The following is a 17,158-nucleotide window of genomic DNA, read 5'->3' on the forward strand; positions in this document are numbered from 1 at the left end:
CTGCGCCAGGCAAGGCAGTCATCAGTGCCAGGCACAGGGGCATGAGGTGCCTCAGACCAAACATGGCCTGGGGGTTCAGGGCCGGGTACTGGGGAGGCGGGGGGGCCTCAGACTGAATACGGCCTGGGGGCTCAGGGCCAGGCACTGGGGAGGCAGCGGGGCCTCAGACTGAATGCAGCCTGGGGGCTCAGGGCCGGGCACTGGGGAGGCGGGGGGGCCTCAGACTGAATACGGCCTGGGGGCTCAGGGCCGGGCACTGCGGAGGCAGGGGGGCCTCAGACTGAATACGGCCTGGGGGTCCAGGGCTGGGCACTGGGGAGGCGGGGGGGCCTCAGACTTAATGCAGCCTGGGGGCTCAGGGCCGGGCACTGGGGAGGCAGGGGGGCCTCAGACTGAATACGGCCTGGGGGCCTCAACACTAGGTACCTGGGGGGACACAGGGGCATGAGGTGCCTCAGACCGAACGTGGCCTGGGGGGCTCAGGACCGGGCACCAGGAAGGCAGGGGAGTCCCAGACCAAATGCAGCCTGGGCTGGGGAGAGGCCTCATGGCTGAGGTCCGGCTGCCTTTGGAGCCCAGCTCTCATGATGCCCTCCTAAAGGATGGAACTGGTCAACTTGTGGGAAAACCCCCTCTGATTGGCTGCCTTCCCCACTGCCCTGTCTCCTGGGGAAAGGCAGCCAGTCAGAGCTGCTGCAGGAAGCTGGCAGAGCTCCCCCCGCCCCCCGATACCGTTGCATGGGGGGAGCTAAAGAGCCCAGCAGGTCAGGGCCTTCCCCACAGTGAGTGACAGGGCAGCTCCTCGGCCCCCTGCACACTTGTCCCGGGCAGAGGCAGAGGGGGGGTGAAAACCCCTGAAGACACCGCTGGCCTAGAGGGGGAGAGGAGCCCCCAGCACCCCCAGCCTGGGAGAGAAAGTGAAGTCTGAGGGGGACTGGGGCAGGGCCGCCCAGAGGGGGGGGGCAAAGGGGGCAATTTGCCCCGGGCCCCGGGCTCCGCAGGGGCCCCCAAGAGAACAGCGGAGGCTCCCACCTCCGCCCCTCTCCTGGAGCCTCAGCGCATCAGGCGCCAAGTCTCCGCCGGGGCTCCTGAGCCCCGCCCTGCTCAGAGCCGCGTGGTGAGGGGGCGGGGTTGGGAGCTCCGGGCTGAGCTCAGCTCCCTCCGCTCGGCGTGGAGCTCCCAGCCTCGCCCTCTCCCCACGTGGCTCTGAGCGGGACGGAGCTCAGGCCCCACCGGCCACACGCTGCGGTTGGTCCGGTGAGGCGCTGAGACTCCGGGCGACGAGGGAGCCAGGGGTAAGAGGCTGGGGCCGGGGCGGGGGGGAAGCGGGACCCGCCGCCGAAGCGCAGCTCGGTCTTTGGCGGCGGGGGGCCCCTTCCGTTCCGGACCCGCCGCCGAAGTGCCCCAAAGACCCGCGGCGGGGACCCCCCCCCCGCCAAATTACCGCCGAAGACCGGGCTGCACTGCGGCGGCGGGTCCCACTTCGGCGGTAATTCGGCGGCGGGGGGCCCCGCCGCGGGTCTTCGGGGCACTTCAGCGGCGGGTCCCGGAACGGAAGGGGCCCCCCGCTGCCGAAGATCCCGGGCCCCCGGAATCCTCTGGGCGGCCCTGGACTGGGGACAGGACTGGGGGGCCAGGATGAAGTGTGGGGCAGGGCAAGGGGAGCCTGGCAGCACTGATGGCCCCTGCGCTGGGGCTCGCCCAGAGCACAACACGACCTCATCCAAAGCGCCTGGCGCTGGGGGGCGAACTCCTGTGGCAATGACATCTGGGGCTGACCATACAGGGAGCACCACTCCCAGCATGCACTGCTGCACCGCACCCCAGGCCTCACCTCTCCAGGTGGAGCAGTGCATGGTGGGGCCCCCTGGAGTCACAGCCAGGGCACTGGGAGCTGCCGAGGGCCCCTGGCAGAGCTGGGTCTGGGCTCTCTGGCTCTGAGGGTGCTGGGCAGATGCCACTTACCAGGCTCCGGAGCTGGGCGAAGGGCAGCGAGGTGCAGTTGAAGAGGTTGGGAGCCAGCCAGCCCTTGTGCTCGTCACAGTGCCGCACGGCGGTGCCTGCGGGAAGAGAGCAGGGGTCACTGTGAGGCACCCAGGCCCTGCCCACCCACCCCCTGCGAGTCAGCACCGTCCCACGCCCCTGGCTCCTGGGCAGGCGGGCACAGGGCAGCGCGCTGCAGCCGTGGTATGAGGGCACATCGAGCACCATCTCCCATCGCAGCAGCACATAGTTACCGAAGGATCCTCGGGGGCAGGGCGACGCGGCGGGAAGCCCAAAGCGGGTGCGGGGCCACCAGATGTTGGCTTCGATTGCACGGGGGCAGCTGTCGTAATTCACTGCACAGCAAAGAGGCGAATCAGAGCGACAGCCCAGGGGTACCCAGGCAGGTGCCCCCAGCTGGGCAGGTCCAGGGGCCAGTTTAACGCAGTGTGCTCAGGGGAGCCCTGGTTGGGGGGCACACGGACCCAGGACAGCCCCGAGTTGGGGGGTTGCTATCACAGACCCTGCCTGGACAAGGGCCTGCCGGGGGGTGGGCAGGCAGCGGGGTTCATGGGGAGTCTGGGGGGACGGGACAGCACCCGGGGCCATGGGCCACACCCTGGCTGGGAGACCTTGGCAGCCGGCGGCCCAGGCACCCCTTCGCCAGCGTGGGGAGGGGCAGGGGGCCCACAGTTCAGGGGCTACGGGCCGTTCAGCCTGCTGATACTGACAGCTCCACCCTCCAATCCCAGGGTGGGGCGGAGCTATCCAATAGGACCCCACCTCCCAGCGACTCCTTTATTTCCTGCTGAGGGGTCCGTGCCCCCCACATTGCCCCCAGTCGCAATCCTGTGTCCTGGGCATGCCCCCCACTGGCATCCTGAGTGGTGCTGGGCCCTGCCGCGCCTTGGGGGCCACGTCCCGCCTCATGCTGGTGGTTGTGTCCCGCGCCCACCCTCAGGGCTGTGCCAGCCGTGCCATGGGGACTGTGCCTGCTGTGCCCTGGGGGCCGGTCCCTGCCATGCCCTGGGGACTGCATCCCGCTGTGCCCTGGGGGCTGGGCCCCACCTTGCCCTGGGGGTCAGTCCCCTGCCATGCCCTGGGGACCACATCCTCCTATGCCCTTGGGGCTGCACCCATTGTGCCCTGGGGGGGCTGCACCCATTGTGCCCTGGGGGCCGGTCCCTGCCATGCCCTGGGGACCGGATCCCGCTGTGCCCTGGGGGCTGTGCCCACCGTGCCCTGGGGGCTGGTCCCTGCCATGCCCTGGGGACCATGTCCTCCTATGCCCTGGGGGCTGCACCCACTTTGCCCTGGGGGCTGTGCTCTGCCCTGCCCTGGGGGCTGGTCCGTGCCATGCCCTGGGGATCGCATCCTGCTGTGCCCTGGGGGCTGGTCCCTGCCATGCCCTGGGGACCATGTCCTCCTATGCCCTGGGGGCTGCACCCACTGTGCCCTGGGGGCCGGTCCCTGCCATGCCCCGGGGACCATGTCCCGCAGTGCCATGGGGGCTCGGCCGACCTTCACAGCCGTTGGCGGTGACCTCAGCAAAGGGGTTATCACACCGGTCGCAGCGCCGCCCAATGACGCCTGGCTTGCACTGGCACTGCCCTGTCTCGGGGTCACAGAGCCGCGCCAGGGAGCCCGTGGGGTAGCAGTCGCACAGCAGGCAGGAGTCGCTGGCCAGCGGGCGGTAGTGATTCTCCTAGGGGGCAGAACACAGGACGTTAGCCCCAGAGAGCAGCTGGCAGCCCTGGGCAGCCAAACCCCATCTATCAATCAGGCAGCCCACAGACCGCTGCAGGACCAGATCCAGCCACTGCCCCCCGCTCCATAGGGCTCCTCTTGGTGGAGGGAGAGTACAGCCCCCACCCATCCAGCTAAGCCTGCTGGCAGGACCTAGCTAGTGCCATGGGGGAGGGGAGCTGACTCGCTGAGATGGGTCAAACTGTGCTCACGCATGGACCCCCAGCAGCCAGCAGGCACTGCCACCGACCATGTCTCACTGCCAGCCTCTCGGCTGCCTGAAGCCCAGGCCATGGGCAGAGCCGTTCCATGGGGCAGGTACCACCAGAGCCCAGCAGCCCAGCCCCACCTGTCCAAGGCTGCAGAGGGCAACAAATCTCACAATCCACCTAGGCCCTCAAACTGCCTCATGGGAACTCCTTGTCCCAGTGCTGCTCAGCTCCGGGCCCCTGCTGGAGCCCTTCTGGGAACCTGGCGTGGGGTGGGGACACAGAGCCCAGAGCCAAGCAGGGGGGCAGGGGATGGGCAGCACAGCCAGACTGCAGCAGGGGGCTGATGGGAGGGGCAGAAGGAGCCGAAAGCCCTGGAGCTAAGCTCTGGGTCACTGGCACCGCTCAGCAGTGGTATCTCCCCCCAGCTGACCCAGGCACCCCCCCAGTGCCCCTGCAGTGGTATCGCCCTCACTCACCCTGCAGTGACACTCCCCGCTGGTTTTGTTGCAGTCGGGGTCGAAGCCTTTGCTGACATCACAGTTGCAGGGGCCGCACATGGGGTGCCCCCACCACCCCCGCGGGCATGGCTGGTCGATCCTGCGCAGACCAGCCCCAGTTTCATTACCTGCACCCACACTGCACACGCTGCCCTCCCCCATGCCTTGCTGGGCACCCGGCACTCACCCGTGTGGGCTTCACCTCCCCCCCCAAACTCTGGGCACTGTTCCCACACACGCCTGGCACACTCACTGCATATGCACAGCACACACAATGCCCCCCACATGCTACCAGACACTGGGCACACACTGCCTGGCCCTGCACTGCATGCACCCCCAACACACACCCAGTGTTCACCTACACTGCGCACACACCCAACATACACCTACACTGCACACACACACTCACTGCCTACATCTGCACTGCACACATACCCAGCACACACCTGCACTGCACGCACACACTCATTGTGCACATGTACACACATACACAATCACTGCATGCACACCTGCTGTATACACCTGCACTGCACACACAGACACACTGACTGCGTACACCTGCACTATACACACACACAATCACTGAGTACACCCACATGCCATGCACACACACATACTGCATAAATCTCTACTATGTGCACACACACAGCCTACATGTGCAGTGCAAATACACACTCACTAAGTACACCTGTATGGCACCCACACACTGCATACGCCTGTACAGCATGCATGCACACACACACCGTGAGTGTACACTTACACTGCACACACATATTCGCTGAATACACCTGCATGGGGCATGCACACTCACACACTCACTCCATACCTCTACACTGCACACATATGCACACACACATATAGTGTACACCCACATGGTGCTCTCTCACACACATACGCACTGCATACAGCTGCACAGAACACCTACAGAGTTAGGGAGACCAGACAGCAAGTGTGAAAAATCGAGACAGGAGGTGGGGGGTAACAGGCGCCTATATAAGACAAAGCCCCAAATATCAGGACTGTCCCTATAAAATCAGGACATCTAGTCACCCTACACGGAGCACACACCCGCACTGCATGCACACTCACTGCCTACACCCCCACACTGCACACCTGCACTGCAGTCACCCCCCCACACACACGCGCGCACACACACACGTCCCGGCATCTCACTTGTTTTCGCAGTAGGGGCCGAAGTAGCTGGGGGGACACTCGCAGGTGTAGCCGTGCGGGGCGCTGGGCTTGCGAGTGCACGTGGCCTGGTGCTCACAGGGGTTGAGGGTACACACGTGGGCACAGCTGTCTCCATAATAACCTGGGGCAGGAAGGAGGAGACGCCTGGGGGTTCAGTGTCCCAATGCCCCAGGCCGGGGTTCCCACGGCCGCCCACCCCTGCTGGCTGAGGATGAGTGATGCTCCGAGTATGCGGAACCAAAGTCAGGGCAGCCTTGTCCCCAGCTGTCCTCCAGGGGGCTGGCCAGCCTTGGGGTGCCCCTCGCATGTGATCAGCCCCAGAGCTGCTGGCCTGAGCTCCCCACAGCTCCCCAGCCTGGCTGAGATGTGCCCCGCTGATCCCAAGGGGCTCCTGGGGGCTGTACTGGGGGCAGCAAATACCCCTGAAGCTGCACATGGGGCAGAGCCAATCCTGTGCACAGGGATCGCCAGGCAGCACGTGACCCCCCCAGCACCCACCCGCCCAGCTCCTGGCCCCTCACCTGGGTCACAGCTGCAGGAGAAGCTGTCCCAGTCGTCGTTGCAGTAGCTGTTGGCCGGGCAGGGGCTGGAGTCACAGGGGTCAGGGACACTGCAGCCACGCTCCACGTTCACCTGCTCGGCCTGGTTCACGTTCAAAGCCACAGCACTGGCCGCCGTCTCACCGATCCGCACCCCCTGCCAGGGCACAAGGGGCCCCGGTGAGCCTGGCATTGGCCCTGCCCCCCTCTGGCCCCCTCAGAGCAGGCCCACAGCCCCACCGAGAATCAGCCCAGAGCGCCCCCCCCCCCGCCAAGAACGGGCCCACAGGCCTCCCCAGAATAGGCCCGGAGCCCCCCCCGAGAATGGGCCCAGAGCCCCCCCTGGCAGTCCCCCGGCAGGGGGCTGGGTTCCCCCATCAGTCTCCTTGTTTGCATGTTCCATGCTGTGCCACAGACCCAGCAGCCAGGGATGGAAACTGGCCCCAAGGGCTAGTCTGTGACAGGCTGTAGCCGCTGGGACTGGCCACTAGAGGGCGCCATAGTCTCACCCTGGGACCCTGAAAGTGCCCATTATCCGAGGGGGCAGCGGTGGGGCTGCCTGTGAGCCGGGGATTGTAGGTCTGGCCCTGGTGCTGCCATTACCTGTTCCTCCTCCCTCCCCCCCGCACCAGGTCCCAGCCAGATGGGCCTAACCCCCCAGCTGGGACCCAGACGAGGGTGCAACCCCCACAGCACCCCGAATACCTGCATGCAGCCACGGAATCCCTGCTGCACCTGGCCCCCCGCGCCCGCCACGCCGCCCACGCTCAGGTTCTGCAGCTTCAGCCCCTGCAGCTCGCTGCTGGGGACCTCCAGCACCTGCAGAGAGACTGGTGAGCACTGGGCCCTGCAGAGCTCAGGGGAGCCCAGGGCTGGGATAGCAGGGGCTGCAGGTTGGGAGGGAAGAGCACCAGCGGAGCTAGGGGGGAGCCCAGAGCTGGGATAGCAGGGCAGGGGCTGTAGGGCGGGATGGAGGGGCACTGGCAGAGCTGGGGGGTTGGGGGAGCCCAGGGGTGGGTAGCAGGGGGCTGCGGGTCGGGAGTGAGGGGCGCTGGTGGAGCAGGGAGCCCAGGGGTGGGGTAGCAGGGGGCTGCGGGTCGGGAGTGAGGGGCGCTGGTGGAGCAGGGAGCCCAGGGCTGGGCTAGCAGGGGGCTGCGGGTCGGGAGTGAGGGGCGCTGGTGGAGCAGAGAGCCCTGGGGTGGGGTCGCTGGGGGCTGCGGGTGGGGCGTGTGGGGCGCTGGTGGAGCCGGGAGCCCAGGGGTGGGGTAGCCGGGGGCTGCGGGTCGGGAGTGAGGGGGGCTGGTGGAGCAGAGAGCCCAAGGGTGGGGTAGGAGGGGGCTGCGGGTCGGGAGTGAGGGGCGCTGGTGGAGCAGGGAGCCCAGGGAGTCTCTGTTGCTCTCACCCCTGCTCTGTTGTTGGCCCCAAAATTCAGTTCAAATGTGAAGAAACAGACACAAGGTTTAAAAGAATAACAGCGACAAACATCCCCCCCGCACCTTGCCCCCCCCATCCTGCCCCCTACACGTCCCCCCAGCCCCATCATCCCCATTTGCCTTGCTCCTTCCCCTCCACCTGCCCCCATCCTTCCCCCCATGCCTTGCCTGGCCCCCCATCCTGGCTCCCACACTTCACCCAGCCACCCCTTCTGCCCTCTCACTCCCCTTATCCTGCCCAGGACCCCCCCACCCAGCACCTGGCCAGCCCCACCCCTGCTCTGTGCCCACCAGCCCCCGCACCTGGTGCAGGCCGTAGTCGAGGGCCAGGACAGCCAGGCCCTTGGCCTCGGTGCTCTCCCGCCCACGCCGCAGCTCCAGCTGCAGGTGGTGCCAGTCGCCGTCGTTCACCTTCACCTGGTGCAGTCGGAGCGCCCAGCCTTGGACGCCAGGCTGGGAGACGCTCATCAGCACGTACCCCTCGCTCAGCTGGGAGAGATGGGGATGGTCAGAGTAGGGGGCAGTGGGGGGAGCAGGCTGGGAGTAGGGGGCCTGGGGCAATGGGGCAGGAACGGGGAGCGGTGGAAAGAGGGGGGCTGGGGGCAGTGTGGGGAGCAGGCTGGGAGGGGGGATGAGGAGGGCAGTGGGGGGAATGGGGGCAGGGGGCAGTGGGGAGCAGTCTGGGAGGGGTAGGGGAGCAGGGGGCAGTGGGATCCAGGGGACAATGAGGGGAGTAGGTGGCCAGGGGCAGTGGGGCAGAAACGGGGAGTGGGGTGGGAGCGGGGCGAAGCAGGGGGCAGGTGATGGGGGGATGGGGGAACAGGGGACAGCGAGGTCCCGGGGGCAGTGTGGGGAGCAGTGGTCTGGGGTCCCGGCTGCTGGGACACGCCCAGACGGTGTCATGAGGGCCCGTGGGTGGGTGCTCAGATGCTGGGCAGGGCCCCTGGAGACGGGGAGCATCTCCCAGATCTGGGTGCTCCCACCTGCCCTGGTGCGAGGGGCCCCGGGATGGGCAGCGTTAACCGGAGGCTGATGGGGCTTGTGGGGCAGTGCCCTGCCCCCACCTATTGCCACCCATGTGGGGCCGATGCCAGGGGCCCTGAGCGCTCTGGCCAGGGCTGGCTTTAGACACCAGCTTAGCAAGCAGCTGCTTGGGGCGGCTCGTCCAGCTATTCGGTGGCAATTTGGCGGAGGGTCCCTCACTCTCGCTCGGAGCGAAGGACCTCCGGCTGAATTGCCGCCCATCGCCATCGCCATCGCCATCGCCATCGCGGCTTTTTTTATTTTTTTTTTTTTTGGCTGCTTGGGGCGGCAAAACCCCTGAAGCCGGCCCTGGCTCTGGCACCAGCCCAGCAGAGGGCGGGTGTGTCGCTGCCTGGGGCACCGTGCCAGGAATGGGTCCCGCTCTCACCTGGGCAGTAGGGGGGTCCTGCTCCTGCCTCCCCCAGGCTCTGGCACCCGCAGGGAGTCCCTATGGGATGACAGCCCTTCCCCCCATGGCACCCACCTGCTGGGCAATGGCCCCTCCCTGCATGGCACCTGCTGCTGGGCAACGGCCCCTCCCCCGTGGCACCCCCCTCCGGGCAACGGCCCCTCCCCCATGGCACCCCCCTCTGGGCGACGCCCCAGCCCCACCTGCAGAGTGATGGTGGAGAGCTGCCCAGCCAGGCCCTGCAGGAGGACGCCATTGGCCTGGCGGGTGCGGAACATGAGCCCCACGTGCCAGGGCAGCGAGATGCTCAGGGCCAGGTTACTCCAGGCCACCAGGCTGCTGCCCACGAACCGCTGGGGATTCGCCATCTCTGCAGGAGACACCGGCTCAGCCCATGGGGCCTGCTGCCCCCCCACAACAGGGGCCTGCTGCCCCCACCCACAACAGGGACCCGCTCCCCCCCAACAACAGGGACCCGCTGCTCCCCACAACAGGGACCTGCTCCCCAACAACAGGGGCCCGCTGCCCCCCCCCCACAACAGGGGCCCGCTGCCCCCCAACAACAGGGACCTGCTGCCCCCCCCACACCCGGGGCCCCCTGCTCCCCACAACAGGGACCCGCTCCCCAACAACAGGGGCCTGCTCCCCTACACAACAGGGACCCACTGCTCCCTACACAACAGGGACCCACTGCCCCCCCCACAACGGGCCATGCATCCCGGGGACCAACACTTGGGCAGCGGTTTGTGGCTTCATTTGCGTAACACCTGCCATCCCCCTGCCCAGCTTTGTCCTGAAGCCTCCTGTCTGCCCCCTCAAATCCCTGTTGAAGCCCCCACCTGGCCCCAGAGCCCCCCGCCTGCTCCCCTGAGCCCCTGGCCCCAGAGCCCCCTGCCTTGTCCCCCTGAAACCCACGCCTGCCCCCGAGCCCCCTACCTTGCCTGCAGTTCTTGCCCCCAAAGCCCAGGGGGCACTGGCAGCTGAACGTGTCCCACTGGTTGACGCAGGTGCCACCGTTGTGGCAGGTGTTGCTGTCACAGACGTTCTTCTTGGCAGAGCAGCCTGAGGGGGGGCGAGAGCCAGGCTGAGCCCCCACTGATGGGGGGGTGTTCCCCAGAACAGGGGGGCAGATGATGCTTTGGGGCTCAGGGAGAGGCACAGACCCAATGCCAGCTCCTATCCCAGCCCCCCCGCCCCTCCCAGGGCAACCCAGCACCCATCCGGCACGGTGCCCCCAGCTCCTATCCCAGAGCCCCTCCTCTCTCAAGGACCGCCCAGCACCCCCCCAGCTCCTATCCCAGACCCCCCCCCCAGGGCCACCCAGCACCCACCCGGCACGGTGCCCCCCAGCTCCTATCCCAGAGCCCCTCCTCTCTCAAGGACCGCCCAGCACCCCCCAAGCTCCTATCCCAGAGGCTGCCCCTGGGACCACCCCCAGCACGGTGCCCCCCAACTCCATTCCCAGGGCCCCCCCGGAGCTGCCCAGCACCCACCTGGCACGGTGCCATTGTTGGCGATGAAGTCGGCCAAGTCCAGCTGGCGGTTATCGATCAGCAGGTTCCGGATGCAGCCCACGAACTGCCAGTTGCGCACCGGGAAGCTCTCTGGCAGGTCAGGGACCCCGCCCAGGAGCAGGGGTCCTGTCAGATCCAGGGACCTGGCCAATGAAAGCAGAGTCACATGGGGACATGGCCATGGGGTGGGGGATTCCTCCCTATTCACTACCCTGAGCCAGGGACCAGAAAACACTCTCCTGCCCAGGGCTGGGCTAGCAGGGGCTGCGGGTTGGGAGTGAGGGGCACCGGCAGATCTGGGGGGAGCCCAGGGCTGGGCTAGCAGGGGCTGTGGGTTGGGAGTGAGGGGCACCAGCAGAGCTGTGCAGAAGTCGCCTGGCCCCACACTGACCCCCTGTCTGCCTGGGAGCCCCAGCAAGTCTCTTACTTCTTAGTTCCGGACTGCGTCCCCTGCGCAGAGCAGGAATAGTTCCCCAGCACCTCGCCAAACTTCAGGGCCACGGCCACGTCGCAGTCGTCCACCGTCACCACGGCCACCTTCTGATCCGAGGGGCCCTGGGGCACCCCCGACTTCCCAATGATGGGCTGTGGAGAGAGCGAGACCTCAGGTGCAGCAGGTGGCTGGGCAAGGGAGAGCCCCATACTGGGCAGAGAATGTGCTATGGGGGCTGTGGCACAATCAGCACCTCCCCAGCCCAAGGGATTCGGGCACCAGTCAGACTTTCGCTGCCATCCCATCATGAGAGCAGCCCAGCAGGGCCATACCCCAGAGCAGAGGGGTCCCCAGCGCTCCTGGGACCCAGATATTGGCCTGCCCCTGCCAGCAGGAAGCGGCTGGCAGCCCGGTGTGTGGTCGGGGAGACCGGCAGCCCCAGCAGCTGCCAGCAGAGCCGCTTTGCCAGCACCCACCCGGCCAGCTCATGGCCCGACCTCCTCCTGGCCGGCTCCCTGCCCAGCCAGGCCCTTGGGAAGCTGTCCCTGCCATGGCCCTGGGGGAGTCAGGCTCCAGGACTCCCATCCCCCAGGCAGTGCAGTGAGGGCCTGTGACCAAGTGGCCTATGTATGCCTCAGTTTCTCCAGTATTTCGCAGGGTTACTGGCGGGGTGTCTGCTCTCAGGACAGGCTGACACAGGTGAATGGCGCCCAGCTATCTGCACCAGGCAGGCCCTGGCAACCCCATCTCAGTGTCTTCTCAGTGGGGAAGACAACAGCAAAGCCAGCCCCCAGGCCAGCGACACCTGGCACCCAGCGCCCCAAAGGGGGAGGGATTCCCCACCCCCAAACCCCCCACCCCGGGTGGGAGGGCACGGAGCGGGAGCAGAGCTGGCTGCTGGTCCCCTGGAACAGAGTGAGGACAGACAGACGGACAGAGCCTGACCAAGGGGAGCCGACACTTTACCCCTGCTCTGTGCTACCCCCAGGCCTTGCTCTGCTGTGCCCAGCAGGCAGGTAAACCCGCATGGTGCTGGCAAATGGCACTAATCCAAGCCAAGCCGCCACGTCTCTGCCAGGAGGCTGCCTCAGGGCGTGGCCACGCAGGACACGCAGGCGCGCGCCAGTGCAAACACCAGATGTGCCCGCGGGAGGGACTCTCCCCTCGCTGCAGTTCACCTGCCTCCTGTCCCCAGCGACCTGGTGCCATCTGCACCCACGTCGCTCGGAGGTTTCACGCTGCGCCCGTGGACGGCTCGGGGCAGAGCTCCCGGTGTGAGGCTGTGGGGCTTGCCCTGGGCAGGAGAGTGGGAGCCCTGGGACTGGGCCTCCACCCCTCCCCCAAGGACCCCTCACCCTGGATCAAGGGCCTCAGATGCTTTCTGAGGGTCCCACCCCACAATTGCCTCCTCCAGCTCTCTGGGACCCCAGGGCAGGAGCCCCCCACCCCAACCAGGGACTCTATTTCAGCATCAAAATCTGCGGCCGGCTGAGAATTGAGGGGGCTGGGTGTGGAGGGGGGATGCAGCGAGCTCATCACCAGGATCAGCCCATAGCGAGGGAGGGGCTGGGCTGGGCTGGGCCCAGGGCCCAGCGCTGCCTCCTGGGGGTCTGCTGGGACCTCTGAGTGCCTTGGTGATTGCCCCACGTCCCCTGCCCCGTGGCATGGCTGGCAGGCATGGCACTGACAGGCAGCCGCCTGGATGCCCTGCCCTCCAGCTGCCCGCCAGCGCTGCCCCGCTCACCTGGTTGTAGTACTGCAGCCGGACCGTGTGCCATTGCCCGTCGCTCACGCCGCCCGGCACGGACGGAGACACCGTGGTGGTCGACTCGCCTGGGAGGAGCAGGGGGATGCTGGTTACCGCAGGGCCCTGGGGGAGCCATGGCCTGAGGTGGGCAAGGGAGCCCAGAGCTCCCGACCCAGCAGCAGGGAGCTGGGCCCTGGGAGGGGAGCAGGGTCTGGGGGCAGAGGGCTCTGTGGGGGGCTGCACGCTCAGGAGCCAGGGGGTGAGGGGAGCTGGGGGGAAGGGGAGGTAGGGCCAGGGGAACTGAGAGCCAGGAAACTGGGGTGAGGGGTGGAGAGGGCTGGTGTCCGAGGGGAGCGGGGCCAAGATGAGGGGAGTCGGGCCTGGGGATGAGGGGAGTTGGGCCCAGGGCAGAAGGGAGTTGGGCCCGGGGATGAGGGGAGTTGGGCCCGGGGGTGAGGGGAGTTGGGCCTAGGGCAGAAGGGAGTTGGGCCCGGGGATGAGGGGAGTCAGGCCCGGGGGTGAGGGGAGTTGGGCCCGGGGGTGAAGGGAGTTGGGCCTAGGGCAGAAGGGAGTCGGACCCGGGGGTGAGGGGAGTCGGGCCTGGGGCCAAGGGGAGCCAGGTCGGGGCCTAGGGAAGCCTGGCCCAGGGATGAGGGGAGTCGGGCCCGGGGATGAAGGGAGTGTGACATTATGAGTCTGATCTAATATCTCAGTGAAGGATGACAGGGCCAGAAAGAGTTAATTAACTCACAGACTGACCTGACCATGGCCAAACTTTAGAGACTTGTTAGAAAAATATGTAAATGAATAGAGTTTTGAAATGCAAGTCTGCATTGTTAGAGGTAGAAAGGTAGGTGTTTGCTCAGGTCTTGTGATGTAAGCAAACAAGTCTTGTCTATTGCTATAGCTTTGATTCAAAGATAAAAAAGGAATATTAACGTTTAGGAAGATACTTGAGTGAAATAGTATTATTGTCTATATGTCTCTTTGAAGGTTGTGGTAACCTGTTTAATGGATAAATTACCCTGTGCTAATTGCCAGGATGTTTGAGAGAAGGAGAGTTAAGCCTGTTGTTTCTCAGGCCAAAAGGCTGCTGGAAATGTATAAAAACTTTGGGACACGATCCTGCTTCATCTCAGATCTGCTTTGGGTTTCAAGAGAGGGAAACCTTAAGCCATAAGGATTGAGATCCCCAGTCATTGACTGGAGTCACCCTGAATGTGGACATTGGACTATAACCTATGGACTATTTCTAAAAGGACTTTTGGCAACTACAAGCTCATCTCTACTATGTATTTGAACCTCAAGAGTTGAATTCAAGTCTGTATGTATATTGATCTTTTAACCAACACTCTCGCTTTTCTTTTGTAATAAATTTTAGCTTAGTTAATAAGAATTGGCTAATAGTGTGTATTTTGGGTAAGATCTAAGTTATAATTGGACCTGGGTAAGTGGCTGATCCTTTGGGATTGGAAGAACCTTTTCTTTTATATGATGAGATAAGATTTTCAGTAACCATCATCATATCTGACGTGTGTGTCTGGACGGAGGCCTGAGGCTGGGCACTTTAAGGGAACTGCGGTGTTTGAACTTCTCAGTAACCAGTGAGGTACTATAGAAGCTGTTCTGTGCTGGCTTGGTAAATCTAAGTATAGGAATAACCACCAGCTTCTGGGGTTTGTCTGCCTCATTTTGTTTGCAGTTCACCCTAATTGAGTGACCTCGGCTGGCTCCCACGGGCAGCACCATCACAGGGAGTTGGGCCCGGGGCCGTGGGGAGACAGGCCCGGGGATGAGAGGAGTTGGGCCCGGGGATGAGAGGAGTTGGGCCCAGGGATAAGGGGAGTCAGGCCAAGGGGAGTCGGGCCCGGGGATTAGGGGAGTCAGGCCGAGGGGGAGTCGGGCCCGGGGATGAGGGGAGTCAGGCCCGGGGCAGAAGGGAGTCAGGCCCGGGGATTAGGGGAGTCAGGCTGAGGGGGAGTCGGGCCCGGGGATTAGGGGAGTCAGGCCGAGGGGGAGTCGGGCCCGGGGATGAGGGGAGTCAGGCCGAGGGGAGTCGGGCCCGGGGATGAGGGGAGTCAGGCCGAGGGGAGTCGGGCCCAGGGATGAGGGGAGTTGGGCCCAGTGCTGAGGGGAGTTGGGCCCAGGGATGAGGGGAGTTGGGCCAAGGGGAGTCGGGCCCAGTGCTGAGGGGAGTCGGGCCCGGGGATGAGGGGAGTCGGGCCCGGGGCAGAAGGGAGTCAGGCCCGGGGATGAGGGGAGTCAGGCCGAGGGGAGTCGGGCCCGGGGATGAGGGGAGTCAGGCCCAGGGATGAGGGGAGTTGGGCCAAGGGGAGTCGGGCCCAGTGCTGAGGGGAGTCGGGCCCGGGGATGAGGGGAGTCAGGCCCAGTGCTGAGGGGAGTTGGGCCCAGGGATGAGGGGAGTCGGGCCCGGGGATGAGGGGAGTCAGGCCCAGGGATGAGGGGAGTTGGGCCAAGGGGAGTCGGGCCCAGTGCTGAGGGGAGTCGGGCCCGGGGATGAGGGGAGTCGGGGCCAAGGGGAGTTGGGCCCGGGGCCATAGGGAGTCGGGCCCAGCCAGGCCCTACCTGCCGAGAAGGTGAGCTGGATCTGCTCGTGGATGATCTCCAGGGCCACGAAGTCGTGCTTCTCATTGAAGCGCCCATTGTACAGGAGCAGCCCGTTCCGCTCCTTCGTGGCGAACCTGCCCAAGGGGGAGAGGGTGAGAGCAGCGTCCGGAACAACACACCCCCTGGATCCCTCACGGCCTGACACGGGCTGAGAGAGCCCAACCCCCCGGGACCCTCCGAGATGGGCAGGAGCAGGGTCGTCAATTAGTTTGTGTCAAGGTCCACATTTCTTGGTCAAGGTCCAGACTCCAGAGAAAAAAATAACAACAATGATAATAAGTAAAGGAAAAGATTTCGGGGTTTGTTCAAAAGCATCTGGCTTTCCGGATTTGGCCTGCTGTCCCCCTACTGACGAACCCTGGGCAGGAGCATGGCCAGAGGACTGGTGCATGGAGGCACCTTGGCCTGCGTGGGGAATGGATGGCATCGGGGCACAGAGTTAAGGTGGGTGTTGGGCACAGTTAAGGGGGCATCAAGGCACAGTTAAGGGGGCATTGGGGCAGAGTTAAGGGAGGCACTGAGACAGAGTTAAAGGAGGGGGCATCCAGGCAGAGTTAAGATGGGTGTTGGACCAGAGTTAAGGGGGCATCAGGACAGAGTTAAAGAGGGCATGGGGCAGAGATAAAGGGGACATCGGGTCAGCATTTGGGGGGGGCATTGGGACAGAGATAAGTGGGGCATCTGGGCAGAGTTAAGGGGGCAGCAGGGCAGAGTTAAGGTGATGGGCCCCCATGGAACATTCTCCCTGTGCAGTAAGGCATGAGTTCAAGGCTGGGTAATGGCAATCCCATCTTTGGTCTCCCCACAGCAATTGGAGTCTAAAGGCAGCCATGGCCTGGCTCCCTCATGCTCCCCGATCTCCCCCAGTCAGTGACCAGAGGAATAGCAAGGAGCCTGCAGAGTAGCTGACTGCAGCACCCCTGCATGTGTGGGGAGAAGCTGGGCAAGACCCAGACCCCATGCCACGGCAGCCTCACCTCCCTGAGGGCCAGAGACTCGGGCTGCTGGGTTGGTTCTGGGGCTTCCTCAGCCCCACGGGTGCCAGGAAGAATGAATATAATGGGGCTGGGACCACAGGGGGCTGTGGGTCGGGACTGAGGGGCCGGCGAGTGTGGTACATGGAGGTACCAGTGACACAGGGAAAGGCAGGAGGGGTACAGAGAGGGTATGGCTGGATGCGGGTACAGAGGGAGGTATGGCTGGAGGCCAAATTTAAGCTGCTAGGGAAGAGGTTAACATCCAGGACTCCCTGGGAGCATTCTCTGAAATCTCCCAGTTCCACACGCAGGACCAGGGAGATGGGCAGAGCTGCAGAGTGTCAATGCGGGGATGAGACGACAGTGTAGGGAGGAGGGGGTTAGGTTTATGAATGGGAAAGGAGGGGCTGATACTGCAAGGATGGGCTCTGCCTAAACCACAATGGACCCAGGTTGCTGGTGCGTCAAATTAAAAGGTCGTAGAGCAGTTTTTAAACTAGGGGCTGGGGGAAGCCGACAGGTGTGGAGGACCTCATGGTTCAGACAGAGACACCCCTTAGGGGATTCTCTCTGTCTTAGTAAGGTGGGGAGGACAGAAGCTGATAAGTACAGTTAGGAGCGGAAGAGAAACAGATGAGAAGAATCCCAGACAACTAAACAGTGACACATTTTATACGTGCTTGTATACAAATGCTAGAAGTCTGAATACTAAGATGGGTGAACATGAGTCTGGTATTAAATGAGGAGATTGATGTAACAGGCATCCCAGAAACTTGGTGGACCGATACTAAACAATGGGACACGGTAATACCAGGGTACAAGT

At 64.5% G+C, this 17,158-nt stretch overlaps 1 protein-coding gene across 2 annotated transcripts in view; it reads right to left on the reverse strand.

The window, feature by feature from the left end:
* The window catches only part of CELSR2 (cadherin EGF LAG seven-pass G-type receptor 2), a 69,269-nt gene that overhangs the window by 21,528 nt on the left and 30,583 nt on the right, over positions 1-17,158 (reverse strand). For both annotated transcript variants that reach the window (XM_039537734.1, XM_039537735.1), the window contains exons 4-17: positions 15,317-15,432; positions 12,728-12,816; positions 10,978-11,135; positions 10,530-10,693; positions 9,973-10,098; positions 9,240-9,406; positions 7,908-8,093; positions 6,877-6,990; positions 6,154-6,328; positions 5,612-5,753; positions 4,418-4,538; positions 3,505-3,688; positions 2,238-2,339; positions 1,966-2,060 (exon numbers count right to left, since the gene is read on the reverse strand). In XM_039537734.1, coding sequence (XP_039393668.1) covers positions 1,966-2,060; positions 2,238-2,339; positions 3,505-3,688; positions 4,418-4,538; positions 5,612-5,753; positions 6,154-6,328; positions 6,877-6,990; positions 7,908-8,093; positions 9,240-9,406; positions 9,973-10,098; positions 10,530-10,693; positions 10,978-11,135; positions 12,728-12,816; positions 15,317-15,432 — 1,939 coding nt within the window. The remainder of the gene's footprint in view (positions 1-1,965; positions 2,061-2,237; positions 2,340-3,504; positions 3,689-4,417; positions 4,539-5,611; positions 5,754-6,153; positions 6,329-6,876; positions 6,991-7,907; positions 8,094-9,239; positions 9,407-9,972; positions 10,099-10,529; positions 10,694-10,977; positions 11,136-12,727; positions 12,817-15,316; positions 15,433-17,158) is intronic.

This window comes from Mauremys reevesii, linkage group 4 (assembly GCF_016161935.1).
Source record: "Mauremys reevesii isolate NIE-2019 linkage group 4, ASM1616193v1, whole genome shotgun sequence".
NCBI classification, from domain to species: Eukaryota; Metazoa; Chordata; order Testudines; family Geoemydidae; genus Mauremys; species Mauremys reevesii.